Genomic DNA, 20092 nt, shown 5'->3' with positions numbered 1-20092 from the left:
TGTTGCGCAAGATTTGGAGGATGTCTCGCAGTGTTCCTCTGTAGAGGAAAAAAATGACAAAAATCTAGTGGCTTGAACTTCACTGGGTTTTGTGCACATGAAAATGAAAGCTATTAACAAGATGGACTTTGCGTCGGGGTGATGTAAATCAATGTTAGGTTTTGCCCTTCACCGACGTATAAACACTGTATACTCAGTGTGTTACCTCCCGAGTGAAAGTTGGAAAAATAATCACTTGGGTGGGATTGGAACCCACGACTCGACCATCGAGCTTACGGGGTTGGTTGGCTGGCCAGGCAACCAATTCTGTAAGCTTGATGGTCCAGTGATTAAGACGTCTGCACTAACAAGCAGGAGGTCATGGGTTCGAGTCCCAACAGAGTGATTTTTCCAACTTTAACTCGGGAGGTAACGCACTGAGTATACAGTGTTTATACGTCAGTGAAGGGCAAAACCTAATAGTGAAAATGAAAGCTGTTTTTAGAATATGGGGACAAAGGAAAAATCCATAAAGATCAATGAAGTTGAACTAGAGGGCTAAGAAGCTGAAAAGTATTCATGAAAATTTGTAATAAAAAGCCGTATCCTCTCTGAGTGATCCCCGTTTGATATTTCCCAGGTCTGCATCGTGACTTTGGGCGTGATCCCCGGCTGCATGGCATATGCGGGTTGAGGGCTTCTGACTAGCGCCCCTTTGACAGAAACATTGACAATTAGGGAACCGCCAACATTGGGCTGGATAGCTCAGTTGGTAGAGCACCGGAGTGATATACTGTACTTATTGAGATGTAATTGGTCAGTACGCACTGTTTGATTGATGTACTGTGGTCACCTGACCAAAGGTTGAGATCTAATTGGTCAGTGTGCACTGCTGATTGACAGAGATGACACCCACCTTGGTTCATGACCAGCTATGATCTGCTGGAATACGCCCACGCATGCCCCTCGCTTGCCTTCCCAGTATTCAGGATTGGGGTCCAATCTTTCCAGGACACCGAAAGCCTTGGTCGCATAGTAGAACTGGCCATCTACCGATAGAAAAGATGAGATTTGAGGATCGAGAGACCGTGACAATTATATTTTGAAGTCGAGCAAAAAAAATCAGAATTCCGAATGACAAACCTGAACTTTTCGATCATATCGCCACAGTGTTGACAAAGTGATGAATTTGTCCCAAATCAATATTTTTAAGCAGTTTGGGATTTTTGGCTATTCTAATATTTTATGATGCCCTCTACATGCTTACCAAAGTTTGTGACACAAAAGTGCATCCTTCATTATTCAAGCTATAATGACACAAAGTCGTAAATGTGCAACAAATCTTTCTTTTTTTCTTTTTTGACGGGGGTTCGTATATTCTCGTTGATTTTACACGTGAAAACAATGTTGCAATCAGACGCCACTTTTGTCTTCACACATCATCTCAATAAAGATGAGTCACTGCAAAAATGTTTCACAAACACGAATCTGCAGAAACATTTCCAATTTTGTTCAGAAATACTTGGAAAGTTTTCTTGACTCGCCATAGACTTTGTACACAACGGCTGAAGTGGCGTCTGGATATGTGCATTCTTTTTTACAAGTGTGTTATATTTAGATTGACATTTCCTCTACGATTTGGGTTTTGACGAAGTGACAAATGTGTTTTGTGAAATCGGCTGCAGGTTTAGATTGAGTGACTAGATACTAATTTGGGGCTAATGCCAAAATCTTGACCAAACATACAACGGACAAAAATAGGGGATGATGTTTTACCTTGTAGCCGTCGTTGGCAATGAGCTACAGCAGGCTGAACGATTCGCCAGACGTCTCCATCTTAAGGTACAACTCCCAGGCTAGTCTGGCCTTACGATTCACGATGCCTGAACAACGAAAACAACACAAAGAAAGGTTATAAATACATAGGATACTGCTGTAAGAAAACACATTGGGGTCCACAAAAGATGTTCGATTCAGTGGATGCTCGTTTCAGCAATTTTCGGCCAGCAATGCTCAATGTAACTGTGTACAATATTTGGGAGCCAAGCGGGATGTTCAATGTAGCAAATTTCTGTCGTACAATCTGCTTAAAATGTGATAGAACAAATCCAACATGGCAAGTATATGATTAACATGTGATGTTTACACGTTTAAACAAAAAAACTTTAAATCCGCTTACAAATTTTTCAAAACATTTAAACTAAACCCGAATTATACAAACGGAACCTCCGTTCACGCAATCTTCCTTGGAGATAACCACACATAGCACCAATAATTAACGTTGTTTTCAAACCTACTTAATTTACAAAACCTTAGAAGCACCGTAGTACTTGATTACATTTGGGGAACACGTAGTTACATTTTTACTTTATCAACGACTGCCTGCTATTTACTATGTCAACCATTGTTGATTTATCATGTCAATCACGCCGGTCTGCAGATCAGACATAATGGGTAGGCAAAAGCCACTGTCAATGGCTAAACGTTTAAAACGGTTCTTAAAATATTTGCTTAACGTTTACAAAATGAAACGCAAAGTCACATCCTTAATATACGATCAGGGCGATGATTGCATGCTGGTTATGTCATTGTTAGAGACCCTTCAGTCTACCTCACACATGGGCAACATGTGCATCTCTCTAATGCCACTCTGGATTTTCCAGCAGTACATGAAATGCATGCAGGCGACGTGTCGTGACTTTAGTTGGACATTTGGTTGTGCAGTCACAATTGTGAGTGGTCAATACATTATGAGTTGAGGCTTAACAGGTGGATTCATTCCCATCATTAGCAACTCTGAAGTTGGAAGAGGAAACGTCATTCACAATTGACGGTAATACTCACAGCATCTTGCCAACCAGAGACACGTGTAGTCATTCTTGATCTTCTCACTCTGAATGAGCACAAAAATCTGCAAAACAAGAGAAACGAAACCCACTCCAATTAAATCATGGTAAAACCAAGTGTTGCCACCAAAACAGTGGTCTAGGAGGCACAGAAAGATCCCCATCCGGGTTTTAGACTTGTTTTTTTCATGCCTATTTGCCCTGAACAAGGCTAAAAGCCACTCCAGATAGAGGGCTACAAGTCGGAGCAAAGCAGCTAAATCAACCACACCATCTCTGCCCTCATAGGCACCCACTTATAAGCCATCAGTGTGGGGGTTTGGTCAGTATCAAATGAGGGCAATAATGCTCATTGTGATTTTTGGCAAGGTATGCACCCCTCTAGTCAGAAAAAAATGTGACAGCAATGCAGCGGTGGCAGCTTTTTCGGTGCTATCACTTTTTTTCCTTTTTAAAATGGCGGTTAAAAAACATGCTTGTTACCACATATAATTCATCCGGTTCAAGCATATTGACGGCCATTTTGAAAACACAAATCAAAAGTGATAACACTGCCACCACTCACACTGCAAAGCTATCACACATTCTCCAACTCTAGATGTGCCTTTCAAAAAATCGCTATGAGCATTGCTCTTTTCGATCGTCTGCCGGTGGCCCAATTGGACCAAAGCTGATAGCCTATTACTCCTGGGTGGGGAGAAGCAATGAGTAACAAAGTGCCTTGCCCAAGGGCACACACACCATGACCCCAGGCTGGACTCGAACCCACAACCTGCAGCTTTACCCGCAGACCACGAATCCAACGCCCTTAACCACGAGGCCACAGCACTCCACACTCCTCTTGAATCAGGACAGCTCATAGGTTGGAGGGAAATAAGCACCAGGCAAGGAATTCCAAAGAGATGCAGCACGTGGGAAAATAAGCTATTGGAATATCTTTTTGTTCTACATCTAGGTATACGGCAACAGTATATGGGTGAGAACAGACAGAAAGTTGGGCTTCTCTCTCAAACAGGGCCGACCATCGGTGGAAATTGATACAAAATTCCACTTTTCTTGGAAATAACAGCACACCGGGTGCCGTGATTTCACAGGATGCTTGAGACTATTATTCCCTAACAGTCAGGTATTTCATAATAACTTGGTAGTTTTGGTTTTTGATGTTTGCAAATGAAAGGCACCATGACTAGTTCAGGCACCATGACGAGTCACTGCGCCTTGACTGGCCAACTATTGAGGGCGCAACAAAAAAAATTGGGTCCGGGAGTCCAACCTACCTCCTCTGCTTCCTTGTAGTTGCCTGCTGTGGCTTTGGCCTGCGCATAGTTGTAGTTGAACCTATCGTCGTTGTTGAAGTAACTCTAGAAACGTAAACATACAAAAATGTCATCTTAGTTTTTCTGATAATTTTCCCACCTGCACTACTTTTTTTCCCCAAAAAGGACAAATACAGCTAAACCATGCCACAGAAACAACTATGAGCAAGTGGGGGCGAGACTAGTGGTCGATTCCTGACGTAATTTGATGCCTGAGCACTAATATCAACATGCAAACGCCTCTAGTCAGACGATGGTCAAAATTGTTCACCAAATAAAGAGAATGGTCAAGAATAATTCCAAAAAAAATTTGGTCCTGAATAATAGAGGGTGATTGGCAATAAATATTGTCAGGTTTTTGGAGAAAAGTTCAAAAACGAATAGTGTCTAACATTAAATGCATTAGATAAAATGACCTGAGAGCAAATATGCAGTCCTATGCCCCCTGTCTGTCTGGCCTCAACTCCATTTTCAAAGCTGTTGATGAAATAAAATGAATCAATAAACATTACTGCAACTTTCCTAAAAAATACAGCGGTGCTGTTGAAACCCCTCGGCCTGAGTTTGTTGATATAAGGTGCACAATTACAAGTCAATGGTATGACCTAGACCTTGACCAATGACGTTGACCTTTGACCTATTGACCCCAAAATCAATCCAAACTTGATTTTCCTGAAGGGCAACCCCTGAAGTTACAAACCCGAATCATATTTCTAACTCAAATTATCATCGGGAAACCATCAACTCACCACTGATATACTCACCCACAAATAAGAAAATAATTTTCTGACATTCTTCTAGTTGGGTAAAGTAGAGATATATTTATTTATTAATTAAGAATTTGCTAACTTTAAATAACTTTTTTAGTGTTAACCTGGAATTTTCCAAGATGTACGCAAGTGAGCTGTGTTAGGGAACACTAAGCTGATTTTTGGCCCAATTTCCGGACGCCACCGTTTTAAATTTTGCTCAAAATTGTGTGACAGTGAAATTGTTTACAGAAGTTAAATTGCAAACACTACTGAAAAAGTACCAGTAATAACTGAATGAATTCGAAGTTTATCAACAAAGAAGTTTGGCAACCGTGCATGAGGAAAGTCAGGAGAAACGTCGCAGTGCGCCACGTTAGGGAACACCACTATGTGTGCATTGATACTGGGTTCTTAATTGGGGTAGGTGCGGTGAACTAAAAACAATAGGCCCTGGCCCTGCTGACTATATGACTATACAATCATGGAGCTATAAAAAGAGGTCTTACCCAACAATGTATGCAAAGCATTCCAAAATACTCCAGAAAGACTCCCATACCTCAGACGTCACTGACCAACAAAGACTAGGAAATGTCCTTAAACATGTTTTCTCAGTAGGCATGCCATTTGGTAGCAACTTTTCCCTGCTATAAATCCGACATTTTTTGGACACATTATCCCTTTTATTGGTGATATAGGTCACTGTGGAGAAAAAATTAGTGATGTCCAGATAAATGGGAATCTTTCCAGTACGCCGAAAAGAAGTTGAATTTTGAGAAATAAATAGTCCAGACTTACCTGACGTACAGGCCTATACCGCTGCATTATCTGCTGCATAATGTTGATCGATAACCAAACAACAGGTGGCGCTCTTTACAATTAACAGTGTCAGGTACAATCTCATTCAAGTGATGTTGAGCGGTACGCGTTGCCATGGTGATACGTCATCACTGTGCTCTGCATCCTGTATGTGCTCCACAGTTGACATCCTTGGTAGAACCTTCAAACTCTGTCAACTTCAAGAAACAAAGCAAAACAAGTTATTTTAACATCTTTACCTTCTAATTCATAAGGTTTAGTTCAAATATTGTTTTCATCTGCTATTTTTGGAAAGGGCATTGTTTGAAGAATTTGGTTGACAATAATTACTGTGAAATTTGAGAACAATTTCCCAAAAAATTGACAAATTTACAAAAGATAAAAATGGGGCCTGTAGGGCCTGACCATACTTCCTGAACTTAGTTTAAAACCCTTACACTTACAGTTCTGGAAGAATGACTATACAATCATGGAGCTATAAAAAGAAAGTCTTACAATGTATGCAATTAAAGCATTAATAACCTCCTAGGCCCTTTTTGCTTGGAACCATCCTCAATCCTCCAAAATTTTGCAACTCCGCCTAAATTTTTAAAAATTGTCGGACAGTCCTGCCTCAAAATGCATTCATCGTCAATCCTCCAAAATCCTCCTCATCCCATTTTGCACTCGTGTTTAAATGAAGGATAACCAACGCCAAATCCTTCAAAATCATCAGACAGTCCTGCCACAAAATGCATTCATCATCAATCCTCCAGAATCCTCATGTGCTTCAATCACCATTCATCCTCAATCCTCTAGAATCCTCATATGATTCAATCACCATTCATCCTCAATCCTCCAAAATCCTCTTGTGCTTCAATCACCATTCATCCTCAATCCTCCAGAATCCTCATTTGATTCAATCACCAATCATCCTCAATCCTCCAAAATCCTCTTGTGCTTCAATCACCATTCATCCTCAATCCTCCAGAATCCTCATTTGATTCAATCACCAATCATCCTCAATCCTCCAGAATCCTCATGTGCTTCAATCACCATTCATCCTCAATCCTCCAAAATCCTCATGTGCTTCAATCACCATTCATCCTCAATCCTCCAGAATCCTCATGTGATCACCATTCATCCTCAATCCTCTAGAATCCTCATGTGCTTCAATCACCATTCATCCTCAATCCTCCAGAATCCTCATGTGCTTCAATCACCATTCATCCTCAATCCTCTAGAATCCTCATATGATTCAATCACCATTCATCCTCAATCCTCCAAAATCCTCTTGTGCTTCAATCACCATTCATCCTCAATCCTCCAGAATCCTCATTTGATTCAATCACCAATCATCCTCAATCCTCCAAAATCCTCTTGTGCTTCAATCACCATTCATCCTCAATCCTCCAGAATCCTCATTTGATTCAATCACCAATCATCCTCAATCCTCCAGAATCCTCATGTGCTTCAATCACCATTCATCCTCAATCCTCCAAAATCCTCATGTGCTTCAATCACCATTCATCCTCAATCCTCCAGAATCCTCATGTGATCACCATTCATCCTCAATCCTCTAGAATCCTCATGTGCTTCAATCACCATTCATCCTCAATCCTCCAGAATCCTCATGTGCTTCAATCACCATTCATCCTCAATCCTCTAGAATCCTCATGTGCTTCAATCACCATTCATCCTCAATCCTCTAGAATCCTCATATGATTCAATCACCATTCATCCTCAATCCTCCAAAATCCTCTTGTGCTTCAATCACCATTCATCCTCAATCCTCCAGAATCCTCATTTGATTCAATCACCAATCATCCTCAATCCTCCAAAATCCTCTTGTGCTTCAATCACCATTCATCCTCAATCCTCCAGAATCCTCATTTGATTCAATCACCAATCATCCTCAATCCTCCAGAATCCTCATGTGCTTCAATCACCATTCATCCTCAATCCTCCAAAATCCTCATGTGCTTCAATCACCATTCATCCTCAATCCTCCAGAATCCTCATGTGATCACCATTCATCCTCAATCCTCTAGAATCCTCATGTGCTTCAATCACCATTCATCCTCAATCCTCCAGAATCCTCATGTGCTTCAATCACCATTCATCCTCAATCCTCTAGAATCCTCATGTGCTTCAATCACCATTCATCCTCAATCCTCTAGAATCCTCATGTGCTTCAATCACCATTCATCCTCAATCCTCCAGAATCCTCATGCGCTTCAATCACCATTCATCCTCAATCCTCTAGAATCCTCATGTGCTTCAATCACCATTCATCCTCAATCCTCTAGAATCCTCATGTGCTTCAATCACCATTCATCCTCAATCCTCCAGAATCTTCATGTGCTTCGATCACCATTCATCCTCAATATCCTCCAGAATCCTCATTTGATTCAATCACTATTCATCCTCAGTCCTCTAGAATCCTCCAAAACCGCCAGGAGGATGTTGGAGGAGTGTCAGGTGGGTTCGGGTTAAAAAATACTCCGGAAAGATTCCATACCTGGAGTTCTGGACATTTAGTGAAATGTCTGGTCTCCGTGGTGTTTTTTCAGACAGTAGGATGCTGGCAGTGGCAGTAAGCATGTAGGATGGAACGCCGTATTATCGCGGTACTTATCACGTTTCTTGTTTGGAATAGAGATTGCTCGCTAACCTTCCCGAATTGTCCTGTCTCTTAGGTTGTATAACTCTTCCTTTTCAAATGCCTGTGAAAATAGACATGCTCGGAATGTGCGAATGGAGGTGGACTCCCTATTATCGCGGTATGTGGGAATTGTGGTTTTTATAATAATCTCAACTTTTTTTTTTCATAGTGAATGTTTTACCAAAACATCCCCTGAATAAAGTCTGATATTTTCCCTGTAACGTTCAAGTTGATTAAACTTGGACAGACTATATCCCTGCAGGATGATTTCTTAAAACCCTGCCCTTCCCCGAAAGGAGAAGAAAAATTACTGTGACAAGTCTACTGATTGGTGATTGGGGGCGCCATTGAGTTTACACGGTGTGCTGTTTTATTTTTTTATGCGCTGTCCTTATTTTGATCCCACGACTCCACGATCGATTTTCGGAGGTAGGTCGACTGCGGCAATCGATTTTCGGAGGTAGGTCGACTGCGGCTCCACGCCTCCACGCAGCCGTACGGAGGCGCGGATGTAGAGTAAAGTGGCCATGCATTCTATAGTTGTACCCCTGAATCTTTTGGGAACCAGACTAAAAATAAATAAGATGTTTATTTTTTATCAGCCAATCAGCATCGAGCTTTCATCGCAGCGAGCTTTCACGTTTGCCATCTTGGTTTTTGAGTCTGTTTTCTGGTTGTCATCGTCGTCTTTTACCCCTGAATTTCCCTCATAAATCAAAGACAAAGCCCTGCCCTCTTTCCACAAAATTAAAAACCTGCTGATATTCAAGAAGGTGTCATTGCCAATTGTTCAGATGTGCCAAGAAGTCAATTTTGAGTGTCATTTAGTCAACTGTTTTGGTTAGTCTTTCCCTTCCTATATCATGTATATAGGAATGGGGTCCTAAAAGTAAGGATTACCGCGATGGTAACTAAAGTAAAGGGACTCCGACTATAGTTTTTTGGTAACAAATTTCCCTGCTAAATCCAATATTTTTGGACGTTTTAAACAGGAATGGTGGCATAAATCACTGAAGGGAAAATTGAGTAATGTCCAGATATGGGAATCTTTCCAGTACGCCGAAAGTTCAAGTAGGCCCTAAATAGTCCAGACTTACCTGATGTACAGGCCTAGCCTACCGCTACATTATCCATAATGTTGATATCGGATAACCAAACAACAGGTGGCGCTCTTCACAATTAACGGCGTCATATACAATCTCGTTTACGTAGTGTTGAGCTGTACGCACTGACAAGTACTTAATACAGGAAAGAAAGTTACAAAATAAAGTTAACCCTGGGGACGAAGTTGCGAAAAAGTTTCGTAGTCCGAATTTTCCCATCATGCATGCGGAAGTGGGAATCGTTATTCGTTTTCCGTTTTGCTGTCGAGAATGGATTTTGGATTCGAAGTCCGTTATCCGTTTTTCTTTTTGCTTAGGAAGTGGAATTGATTTCGTTATCCGTTGTTCTTTTTGCTTAGGAATTGGGAGAGTGGTTTTCGTTATCCGTTTTTCTTTTTGCTTAGGAATTGGGAAATGGTTTCGTTATCCGTTTTTATTTTTGTTTAGTTAATGCGGGGAATTAATGGGTTATGAGATTGTCACTGCACTTGACACCGTTAATTGTGAAGGGCGCCGCCTGTTGTTTGATGATATACCCCATTATTGTCCGAATAGCGCAGCAGACAACTGGATAACGTAAGAGTACCGCCCTAAGACAGTCTGGACTTTTTATTCACACTTTAAAGACAAACAAATATTGTGATCACCAAAAACCTGCTTTCGGACATTCATTCAAATTTTAGGCAGCTATTTTTGTGGTTTGAGCAACGCATTTTTTGGTACACGTATTTCTTTTATAAATATTTTGAAAGTCGTGTGAACATGGTGAATGAAAAGCATTGTTTAGAGGAAAGTGAAGTTTTTGACCAAATTTTATTAAAAAGGTAAGGTTGAGAATTTACCAATTGGAAATGGCTGAAAACTATTATCCTTAGATCTAATCATGTCAATTAGATATGTATTTTAACAATCCCCAATTAAACAAAGCGAAATAACGCGTTACCCTATCATGCCTATTGAATTTAACTTATGTTTCTTTAATGACTTGAAAAAAATAAAATGACTCGGAGTTAGAAAATATTAAAAGAATATACAAAAACTTGGCGATAGGCTTCCTGCAGTCCAAAAAGAATATTTGCCTCACTTTTGCACAGAAACGACAGTCCAGCTGGACACGCTATTAAGTGACACATTGAATTGAATTCTAGCATAACTAGTCATGAAAAATAGACAAACAAGACGTAGAGTGTAGTGGCCCTGCATTCTAGAGTTGCGGCAATGCGGAGGTCCCAGGTTCTATTCCCTCTTCCTTTCAATTTGTGGATTGTTGTATTTCCCTGTACAGGCCACAGATTATTGCATTGACTGGTCGCCCTGGATGCAGGCCTGCCCTGGTTCACTTCGTCTCCCATATCACCAAGAGCACAAGCCTTCTCATATGCGGAGCAGTGCTGATCGTAAGTAATCTGCTATAGTCGCAATTTGTCTGTGATTTGACAAAAGCTTGTCCCTGTGAAGCATTATGATCAGAACTTAGAGGTGCAGATCATAAGTAATTTGCTACAGTTGTAATTTGTCTGTGATTGGACATTAGATTGTCCTTGTGAAGCATTATGATTACTTCGTCTCCCATATCACCAAGAGCACAGCCCTTCTCATATGCGGAGCCGTGTTGATCGTAAGTAATCTGCTATGGTCGCAAGTTGTCTGTGATTTGACAAAAGCTTGTCCTTGTGAAGCATTTGGTCAGAACCTAGCGGTGCAGATCATAAGTAACCTGCTACAGTTGCAAGTTGTCTGTGATTTGACATAAATGCCATAAAGAGTGGGTGATTTGTTGGCGAGAATGGAGAGACCGTACTTTCTTATCTTTACACAATTCTCACTTGTTCTATTATTAATAAACGTTTGTCATTTTCCTTATCTTCCACGCATAAACGTAAAACCCTTCTTTCCATTTAATCCTTCAACCTCCTTCCTCATTCCCAATTTCAAAATCCTTTTTCCTCATTAACAAAGTAAACCCCCTAGCCTGCATTATAACTAATTCATCCTTTGTCACAATATTTAATACTTCATGATCCTTCTATAAAAATAAAACAATTGGAAAAAACAACAATATATCCTCCTAGCCAAGATGGTTGTCCTCATTAATTCCTTTCAAAAAATATCCTCCAAGCCAAGATGGGTAGTCTCCTCCATAATTCCCTTCTAAAAAAATATCCTCCTAGCCAAGCTGGTTAGTCTTCTCCATAATTCCCTGCTAAAAATATCCTCCCAGCCAAGAAAGTTAGTCTCTTCCATAAATTCCCTCTAAAAATGTCCTTTTAGCCAAGATGGTTAGTCTTCTCCATAAATCCCTTCTAAAACAAATATCTTCCTAACCATGATGGTTCGTCTCCTCCATAATTTCCTTCTTAAAAAATATCCTAGCCAAGATGGTTAATCTCCTCCATGGTTCCCTTCTAAAAAATATTCTCCTAGCCAGGATGGTTGGTCTTCTTCATAAATCCCTTCCAAAAATATCCTCCTAGCCAAGATGGTAAGTCTTCTCCATAATTCCCTTCTAAAAAATATTCTCCTAGCCAAGATGGTTAGTCTCCTCTGTAATTCCCTTCTAAATAATATCCTCCCAGCCATGATGGTTAGTCTATTCCATAATTCTCTTCTAAAAAAAACCCCTCTGAGCCAAGCTGGTTAGTCTCCTCTATAGTTCCCTTCAAAAAAAATCCTCCCAGCCAAGATGGTAAGTCTCCACCGTAGTGCCCTTCTAAAACATATCCTCCTAGCCAAGATGGTCCATTTCCTCCATAATTTCCTTCTTAAAAAATATCCTAGCCAAGATGGTTAATCTCCTCCATGGTTCCCTTCTAAAAAATATTCTCCTAGCCAGGATGGTTGGTCTTCTTCATAAATCCCTTCCAAAAATATCCTCCTAGCCAAGATGGTAAGTCTTCTCCATAATTCCCTTCTAAAAAATATTCTCCTAGCCAAGATGGTTAGTCTCCTCTGTAATTCCCTTCTAAATAATATCCTCCCAGCCATGATGGTTAGTCTATTCCATAATTCTCTTCTAAAAAAAACCCCTCTGAGCCAAGCTGGTTAGTCTCCTCTATAGTTCCCTTCAAAAAATATCCTCCCAGCCAAGATGGTAGTCTCCTCCATAATTTCCTGCTAAAAAAATATCCTCCTAGCCAAGATGATTAGTCTCCTCCATAGTTCCCTTCTAAAAAAAAATATCCTCCTCACCAAGATGGTTAATCTACTCCATAATAAAAATATCCTCATTGCCATGGTCGTTTTCTCAGTAATTCCCTTAAAAACAAAGTCTGGGTCTTGCGCGTAACTTTGTACACACCTGTCCCAAGTTCTTTCCACTGACTATCCCTATTGCCGAGTATGATATATGTCAATATCTTTTATAAATAGTCGTCATGCTCATTCAAAGGCATATTCATAGAAAGGTCGAAATCTCCTTGCTGCCACGGTGACAGATTTAACGTTTGGTATACCGTGAGGTATATCTAGGTTGTGTTAACTTCAGGTTTACTCCGATCTTAACGATAACCAAGTTAACGATCGTTAAATAACAATTGACTGGTTTTTTCCTTTTTCTGAAGGCTGGTACAAGGACAAGATTTTTCCCAAGATGGAGTTCTGTGCTGTTGGTTCTAGGCCGGGGGATGAGCCACGTAGAGCCCACATCCTGGCGTTCTTTATCACAGCTGCCTGCATAGCCATTGGTAAGTCAACACAATCTTCCTTCTCGTGATATTTGCAGAGTCGCATAACCTTCAATTTAGGATCGCCAGATAATCAATGATAAATGAACGTAGCTCGTCTATAGAAGCATGTTCACTTAGCCATTATCCAAATGATTAAAAAAAGCACTAAGCATAATCCAATGAAGCCATTAGTCCCTGCCCCTCAAAGTGCCCTGCCTGTTACTCCTTATACCGCCCCAAACCGCCCCAGCACTCTATGGTTGTATGGATTCATCCAGGAATAAATACAGTGTTGTACAATGGAATACAGAATTCTACCAAATGTGACACTCTTTATGGAGATTGACGCGCGCGTATCGTGTTCTACGCGATGTCGCGCAGAACGCACCTGGCGCGTTGCGTTTTGAATTTAGAACTATAAAATTCTAACTCCCTGGTAGTGTTGCGCATGCCTACGTGAGGATTGTGAACGTTCAACCAATGAAACGATAAGAGGCACTGGATTTTTAGGAGTCCACATTTTATTGTGACACTGGAAAAGTGTTTAAGACCAGCTAGCCATGTCTTTATCATCCGTTTAATACCGGCCACGTGACGGGCTCTCGACCAATAGGAATGGCTAAACTGTCTGAGGTATTTATGAATATTGTTTTTTTTATTTCGACTTTATTAAAACCTCAATAAATCACGCCATTTTTTCGCCTGAAATCTTTTTTTTTCTTTCAGACCAACAGACAGATGCGGATCCGTGAATTGCTTCTCCAACATTCCCAGGAGGCTCAGCTCATTGTCATGTAAGTACACAAAGCCACTACTAACTCAATAGACTCAATTTCATGGTTTAAGCACACAATTCTGTGCTGATGATCCTCATTCACGCTAGCACAGAAATCCTGCGCTATCCCTGTAAGCACAGAAGTTATCCCCTGTAACTGATTGTTTACACTTTTGCAAAAGCCGTAATTTTTAAGTGTCATGCAAAACTATGTCTGTTGTAGTGTTGGCAATTCCCATGAAAATAATGAGTGGCTAATCTAAGGGCACTTACTTCACAATTACGCAAACCTACTCACTATAGCAGAAACTAGCGTGAAATCCTAAACAGGGGTGGATCTAGCTTTGGCTGGGGGGGGGGGTGCGTTGTCAGGTATGGGGGGGGGGGAGGATCTGGAAAATGTTTCCATTAACCTCCTTCCTTCAAATATCAAATCCTTTTTCCTCATTAACAAAGTAAGCCCCCTAGCCTGCATTATAACTAATTCGTCCTTGGTCACGATATTTAATACTTGATGAAATATTCTTCTCTAAAACAGTTTCACAAAAATGAAAAAAAAAAACCAATATATCCTCCTAGCCAAGATGGTTAATATCCTCATTAATTCCTTTAAAAACATATTCCCCTAGCCAAGATGGTTGTAGCTTTCTCCATAATTTCCTTCTAAAAATATCCTCCTAGCCATTAATCCTTTCTAAAACAAATGTCTCCCTAACCATGATGGTTCGTCTCCTCCATAATTCCCTTCTTAAAAAAATGTCCTTCTAGCCTAGATTGTTAGTCTCTTCCATAAATTCCTTCTAAAAATATCCTCCTAGCCACAATGGTTAGTCTTCTCCATAATTCTTTTTTTTTTAAACCTCCGAGCCAAGATGGTTAGTCTCCTCCATAGTGCCCTTCTTAAACATATCCTCAGCCAAGATGATCAATTTCCTCCATATTTTCCTTCTAAAAATATCCTCCGAGCCAAGCTGGTTATAGTCTCCTCCATAGTTCCCTTCTAAAAAAAAATCCTCCGAGCCAAGATGGTTAGTCTCCTCCATAATTCCCTTCTAAAAAATATCCTCCTAGCCAAGATGGTTAGTCTCCTTCATAATTCCCTTCTAAAAAAATATCCTCCTAACCAAGATGGTTAATCTACTCCATAATAAAAGTATCCTCATTACCAATAATTATGGTCGTCTTCTCAGTAATTCGCTTAAAAAAAGTCTGGGTCTTGCGTGTAACTTTGTACACACCTGTCCCAAGTTCTTTCCACTGACTATCCCTATTGCCGAGTATGATATATGTCTATATCTTTTATAAATAGTCGTCATGCTCATTCAAAGGCATATTCATAGAAAGGTGGAAATCTCCTTGCTGCCACGGTGTCAGATTTAACGTTTGGTATACCGTGAGGTATATCTAGGTTGTGTTAACTTCAAGTTTACTCCGATCTGAACGATAACCAAGTTAACGATCATTAAATAACAATTGACTGTTTTTTTCTTTTTCTGAAGGCTGGTACAAGGACAAGATTGTGCCCAAGATGGAGTTCTGTGCTGTTGGTTCTAGGCCGGGGGATGAGCCACGTAGAGCCCACATCCTGGCGTTCTTTATCACAGCTGCCTGCATAGCCATTGGTAAGTCAACACAATCTTCCTTCTCGTGATATTTGCAGAGTCGCATAACCTTCAATTTAGGATCAGCAGATAATCAATGATAAATGAATGTAGCTCGTCTATAGAAGCATGTTCACTTAGCCATTATCCAAATGATTAAAAAAAGCACTAAGCATAATGCAATGAAGTCATTAGTCCCTGCCCCTCAAAGTGCCCTGCCTGTTACTCCTTATACCGCCCCAAACCGCCCCAGCACTCTATGGTTGTATGGATTCATCCAGGAATAAATACAGTGTTGTACAATGGAATACAGAATTCTACCAAATATGACACTCATTCTTTAGAAACTGAACCGCACAAGCTCGCACATGAGGTGTTGCTGATCGCTGACAACATCAAAACCAAACTGCATTATACACATATTTCTGAATTTTTAAAAGTGGGCAAGTATCTATTTGATTTTTAAAAGGAGGGTATACATTTAGACGGCGTTGGAATCATATAGCTTAATAAGAAATCGCTCAAAGCCAATGATGAAACAACGGATTGGAAAATGCGTTTAAAGTCCGGTTCCGGAATGTTATTTTGTGCGTTTCAGAACCACAAGGCGGGAGTCTGTGACACGTTGTATGTTTGTACACTACAAGCGGCGGCTGTACCGAACTGTATTCGCAAATAAGTAACATGAACATAAATTTTGCATAAAATTGTGACTCGAGTCGACTCGAGTCATTACAACTCTGACCAATGCCTATTCTTAACATAGACATTGACAAAGTGGGGGGACTAAACACGATGGAGCTTGGTAGCTCAGTTGGTAGAGCACTGGAACGGCAATCCAGAGGTCCCAGGTTCTATTCCCTCTTCCTTTCAATTTGTGGATTGTTGTATTTCCCTGTACAGGCCACAGATTATTGCATTGACTGGTCGCCCTGGATGCAGGCCTGCCCTGGTTCACTTCGTCTCCCATATCACCAAGAGCACAAGCCTTCTCATATGCGGAGCAGTGCTGATTGTAAGTTATTGCTGTGTGAATGATTCACATGTTAACTAATGCATGCAAAATAGAGAAAAAAAGTAAATTTTAATGACTATCATCCCACCTTATATTTTTAGGCTATAGAAATTTCAAACCCCCAAAACAGATTTTTACCTACCCTACCACACAGTTGTTTTTTTATATGTAATAGAAAACACCACACTTTTTGTTCTTGGTTGGCGATATTATTTTAATATTTGTTTCAGTGTCCAATTCATTTCACAGAGCCTTTCAGAGATCTCTCAGGTTATTCTGGATGTTAAACACAGTTGTTTTTTATATCTAAGGCCAAACATAAAATATTCGGTCTCTGGTCAGACCAAAGTTCCGGAATGACGCGGGGACGAGGCTTTTTCTTTCCAAGCTTGGATTGTACAGATAAGCCAAGTTCGGGCAAGGACCATTAGTCGACTAGTGGTTGATTTGTGACGTACCTTACGCCTGCGCACTAATAGCAACGTGCGAACGTCTCTAGTCAAACGCTGGTCAAAATGTCATCGCAAAACTTCTGGATCCTGGCTCTCTGCTAGCGTTATGAATACGCACGGCTATTGGTTACCAGCGAAGCAACCAACCCCAGTAGGCTGGTTCCAAATAGTCGACTAGCGTAGTCAATCACCGTCGACTAGACAGAGTTCGGGCAAACGTTAGTTAACCATTGGTCAACTATAGTCCTTGCGCGAACTTGGCCCAAGGTGGGGTACTATTTTGCTTTTTTGGTGTCTTCATGTACATTGGTGTCCTCCATAATTTGCCTTGGTGCTCTCGATGGTGCTCTCTTGGTGCAATTTCCAATTCCTTGGTGCTCTTTGGTAAAAAAAAAATTGAGAAGGTGCGGCAATAGAGGGCGCTGTTGGAGCTACCACAGAACATTTTGGAAAAAAAAAAGATTGACCCGCGTGCCGACCAGAGACCGACTTTTTTTTTTTGGCCTAATAGAAAACACCAAACTTTTTGTTCTTGGTTGGCTTTATTATTTTGTTTCAGTGTCCAATTCATTTCAGGGAGCCTTTCAGAGATCTCTCAGGTTATTCTGGATGGCTGCATGTCGAAGGAAACACATGCTTTATGTCAAAGGGAAATAATGCTCTGTATAATTTTTGTTTGTGAACCCCCCCCCCCCCCTCCGCCCCCACCTCCCACCCCCCCCCCCCCCCCCCCCCCAGGCTTGACCCTACTCATCCCAACCTCATCTCCTTGAAATCCAACTGGGAGAAATGCAAGCTGCGCGTCTTTGCCGCCACGGGCAAGAAGGAGCAAATGAACAGGGAGAAGATGAACATGGCCAACATGCTCAGCAAGTTCCGCATCAACTGCTCGGACGTGGAGGGGTAGAGCCTGAGACGGTTCAAGGAGCTGTCCAAACCCTGGATGCTGGATGAGGAAGCAGGGGAGACCACAGAGAAGTTTCCTTGGAAGATCAGCAAGGAAGGAGTCACTACGCTCAACGAGAAGGTAGAATCTCCTTCTTGCGCTCAAGCACCCCCACCCCTTCCACAGAGAAAACCATCAACGAGGGCCATTTGGCCGCCATCGTGGCTTATAAATGCTGGTACCAAATACACGATAACCAGCATGAGTGAACCAGTGAAGTGTCCCTCATTCCGGCTTCTGCTTGTTTGACTATAAAGCGCCCTCTTTTGTCCATGCATGGAGACAATACACTTAAAGCTTTACCAGTATCCACTTTACGCTTAGTCCCTGGTTTGTGTGATTTTAAGTCCAGTCTTGCAACATCTGTTAATTGTGTCCAACCTTTGACATTCTTGTGGGTTATTTTTCAAATATTAGTATTGATCACTTTCAGTGCAAATTGAACAACCCTTAAGTAGTTCATTTTCTTTGCCAAGTGGAACTCGACATATTAAACATCAATATTCCAGTCCATTTTCCACCTAAAATCTTTGGTCTTCTTCATAATTCCCTATTAAAAAAATATCCTCCTAGCCAAGATAGTTTCTCTCTTCCATAAATTCCCTCTAAAAATGTCCTTTTAGCCAAGATGATTAGTCTTCTCCATAAATCCCTTCTAAAACAAATATCCTCCTAACCATGATGGTTCGTCTCCTCCATAATTCCCTTCTAAAAAATATTCTCCTAGCCAAGATAGTTAGTCTCTTCCATAAATTCCCTCTAAAAATGTCCTTTTAGCCAAGATGGTTAGTCTTCTCCATAAATCCTTTCTAAAACAAATATCCTCCTAACCATGATGGTTCCTCTCCTCCATAATTCCCTTCTAAAAAATATTCTCCTAGGCAAGATGGTTAGTCCCCTCAGTAATTCCCTCCTAAAAAAATATCCTCCAAGCCAATATGGTAGTCTCCTCCATAATTTCCTTCAAAAAAAAAAGCACCCTCCGAGCCAAGCATGGTTTAGTCTCCTCCATAGTTCCCTTCTAAGAAAAATATCCTTCTAGCCAAGATGGTTAGTCTCCTCCATAATTCCCTTCTAAAAAAATATCCCCCTAACCAAGATGGTTAATCTACTCCATAATAAAAGTATCCTCATTACCAATAATTATGGTCGTCTTCTCAGTAATTCGCTTAAAACAAGTCTGAGTCTTGCGCGTAACTTTGTATACACCTGTCCCAAGTTCTTTCCAATGACTATCCCTATTGCCGAGTATGATATATGTCTATATCTTTTATAAATAGTCGTCATGCTCATTCAAAGGCATATTCATAGAAAGGTGGAAATCTCCTTGCTGCCACGGTGTCAGATTTAACGTTTGGTATACCGTGAGGTATATCTAGGTTGTATTAACTTCAGGTTTACTCCAATCTTAACGATAACCAAGTTAACGATCATTAAATAACAATTGACTGTTTTTTTTTCTTTTTCTGAAGGCTGGTACAAGGACAAGATTTTGCCCAAGATGGAGTTCTGTGCTGTTGGTTGGGTAAGATCAAGACCAACACAATCATCAAGGAGCTCTCCAAACCCTGGATGCTGGATGAGGAAGCAGCCTGGAGACCACGGAGAAGTTTCCTTGGAAGATCAGCAAGGAAGAAGTCACCATGCTCAAAGAGAAGGTAGAATCTCCTCCTTGGGATCAAGCACCCCCCCCCCCCCTCCACAGTGAAAACTATAAACTTTATATTTATTTTTGTGTAAGTTGGTCAGTAGTCGGCAGAATGATTCACATGTTAATTAATGCATGCAAATTAAAGTAGAGAAAAAAAAGTAAATTTTAATGACTATCATCCCACCCTATATTTTTAGGCTATTGAAATGTCAAACCCCCCAAAACAGATTTTTACCTACCCTACCACACAGTTGTTTTTTGTATGTAGTAGAAAACACCACACTTTTGGTTCTTGGTTGGCCTGATTATTTTATTATATGTTTCAGTGTCCAATTCATTTCATGGAGCCTTTCAGAGATCTCTCAGGTTATTCTGGATGGCTGCATGTCTAAGGAAACACATGCTTTATATAATGCTCTGTATAATTTTTGTTTGGGAACCCCCCCCCCCCTCCCCCAACCTCCGCCCCCACCTCCCACCACCCCCAGGTTTGACCCTACTCATCCCAACCTCATCTCCATGAAATCCAAC

General features: G+C 40.9%; 1 protein-coding gene across 4 annotated transcripts; it reads right to left on the bottom strand.

Annotated features, from left to right (window-relative positions):
* LOC119738480 (intraflagellar transport protein 56-like) lies at positions 1-9541 on the bottom strand. 4 transcript variants are annotated; one of them, XR_005272459.1, is made up of 6 exons: positions 9451-9505; positions 4103-4186; positions 2824-2890; positions 1756-1862; positions 896-1028; positions 1-38 (listed from the first exon to the last, which is right to left on the bottom strand). XR_005272459.1 is itself a non-coding variant. In XM_038213395.1 (5 exons), exons 2-5 carry the CDS (start codon positions 5725-5727, stop codon positions 1780-1782), a joined length of 273 nt encoding a protein of 90 aa, XP_038069323.1. In that variant the 5' UTR covers positions 5728-5906; positions 9451-9541; the 3' UTR covers positions 1762-1779. The 4 variants fall into 4 exon arrangements, 2 of the variants coding, with proteins under 2 accessions (XP_038069323.1, XP_038069315.1); XR_005272460.1 differs by lacking the exon at positions 9451-9505 and adding an exon at positions 4534-4572; XM_038213395.1 differs by lacking the exons at positions 1-38; positions 896-1028 and adding an exon at positions 5689-5906 and having other exon boundaries at positions 1762-1862; positions 9451-9541.
* Between the last annotated feature and the right edge of the window lie 10551 nt (positions 9542-20092).

Source organism: Patiria miniata, unplaced genomic scaffold, assembly GCF_015706575.1.
Source record: "Patiria miniata isolate m_02_andy unplaced genomic scaffold, ASM1570657v1 HiC_scaffold_10, whole genome shotgun sequence".
Lineage (NCBI taxonomy): Eukaryota > Metazoa > Echinodermata > Asteroidea > Valvatida > Asterinidae > Patiria > Patiria miniata.
The sequence above is the reverse complement of the archived record's forward strand: the minus strand, read 5'-3'. Positions and strand labels throughout refer to the sequence as shown.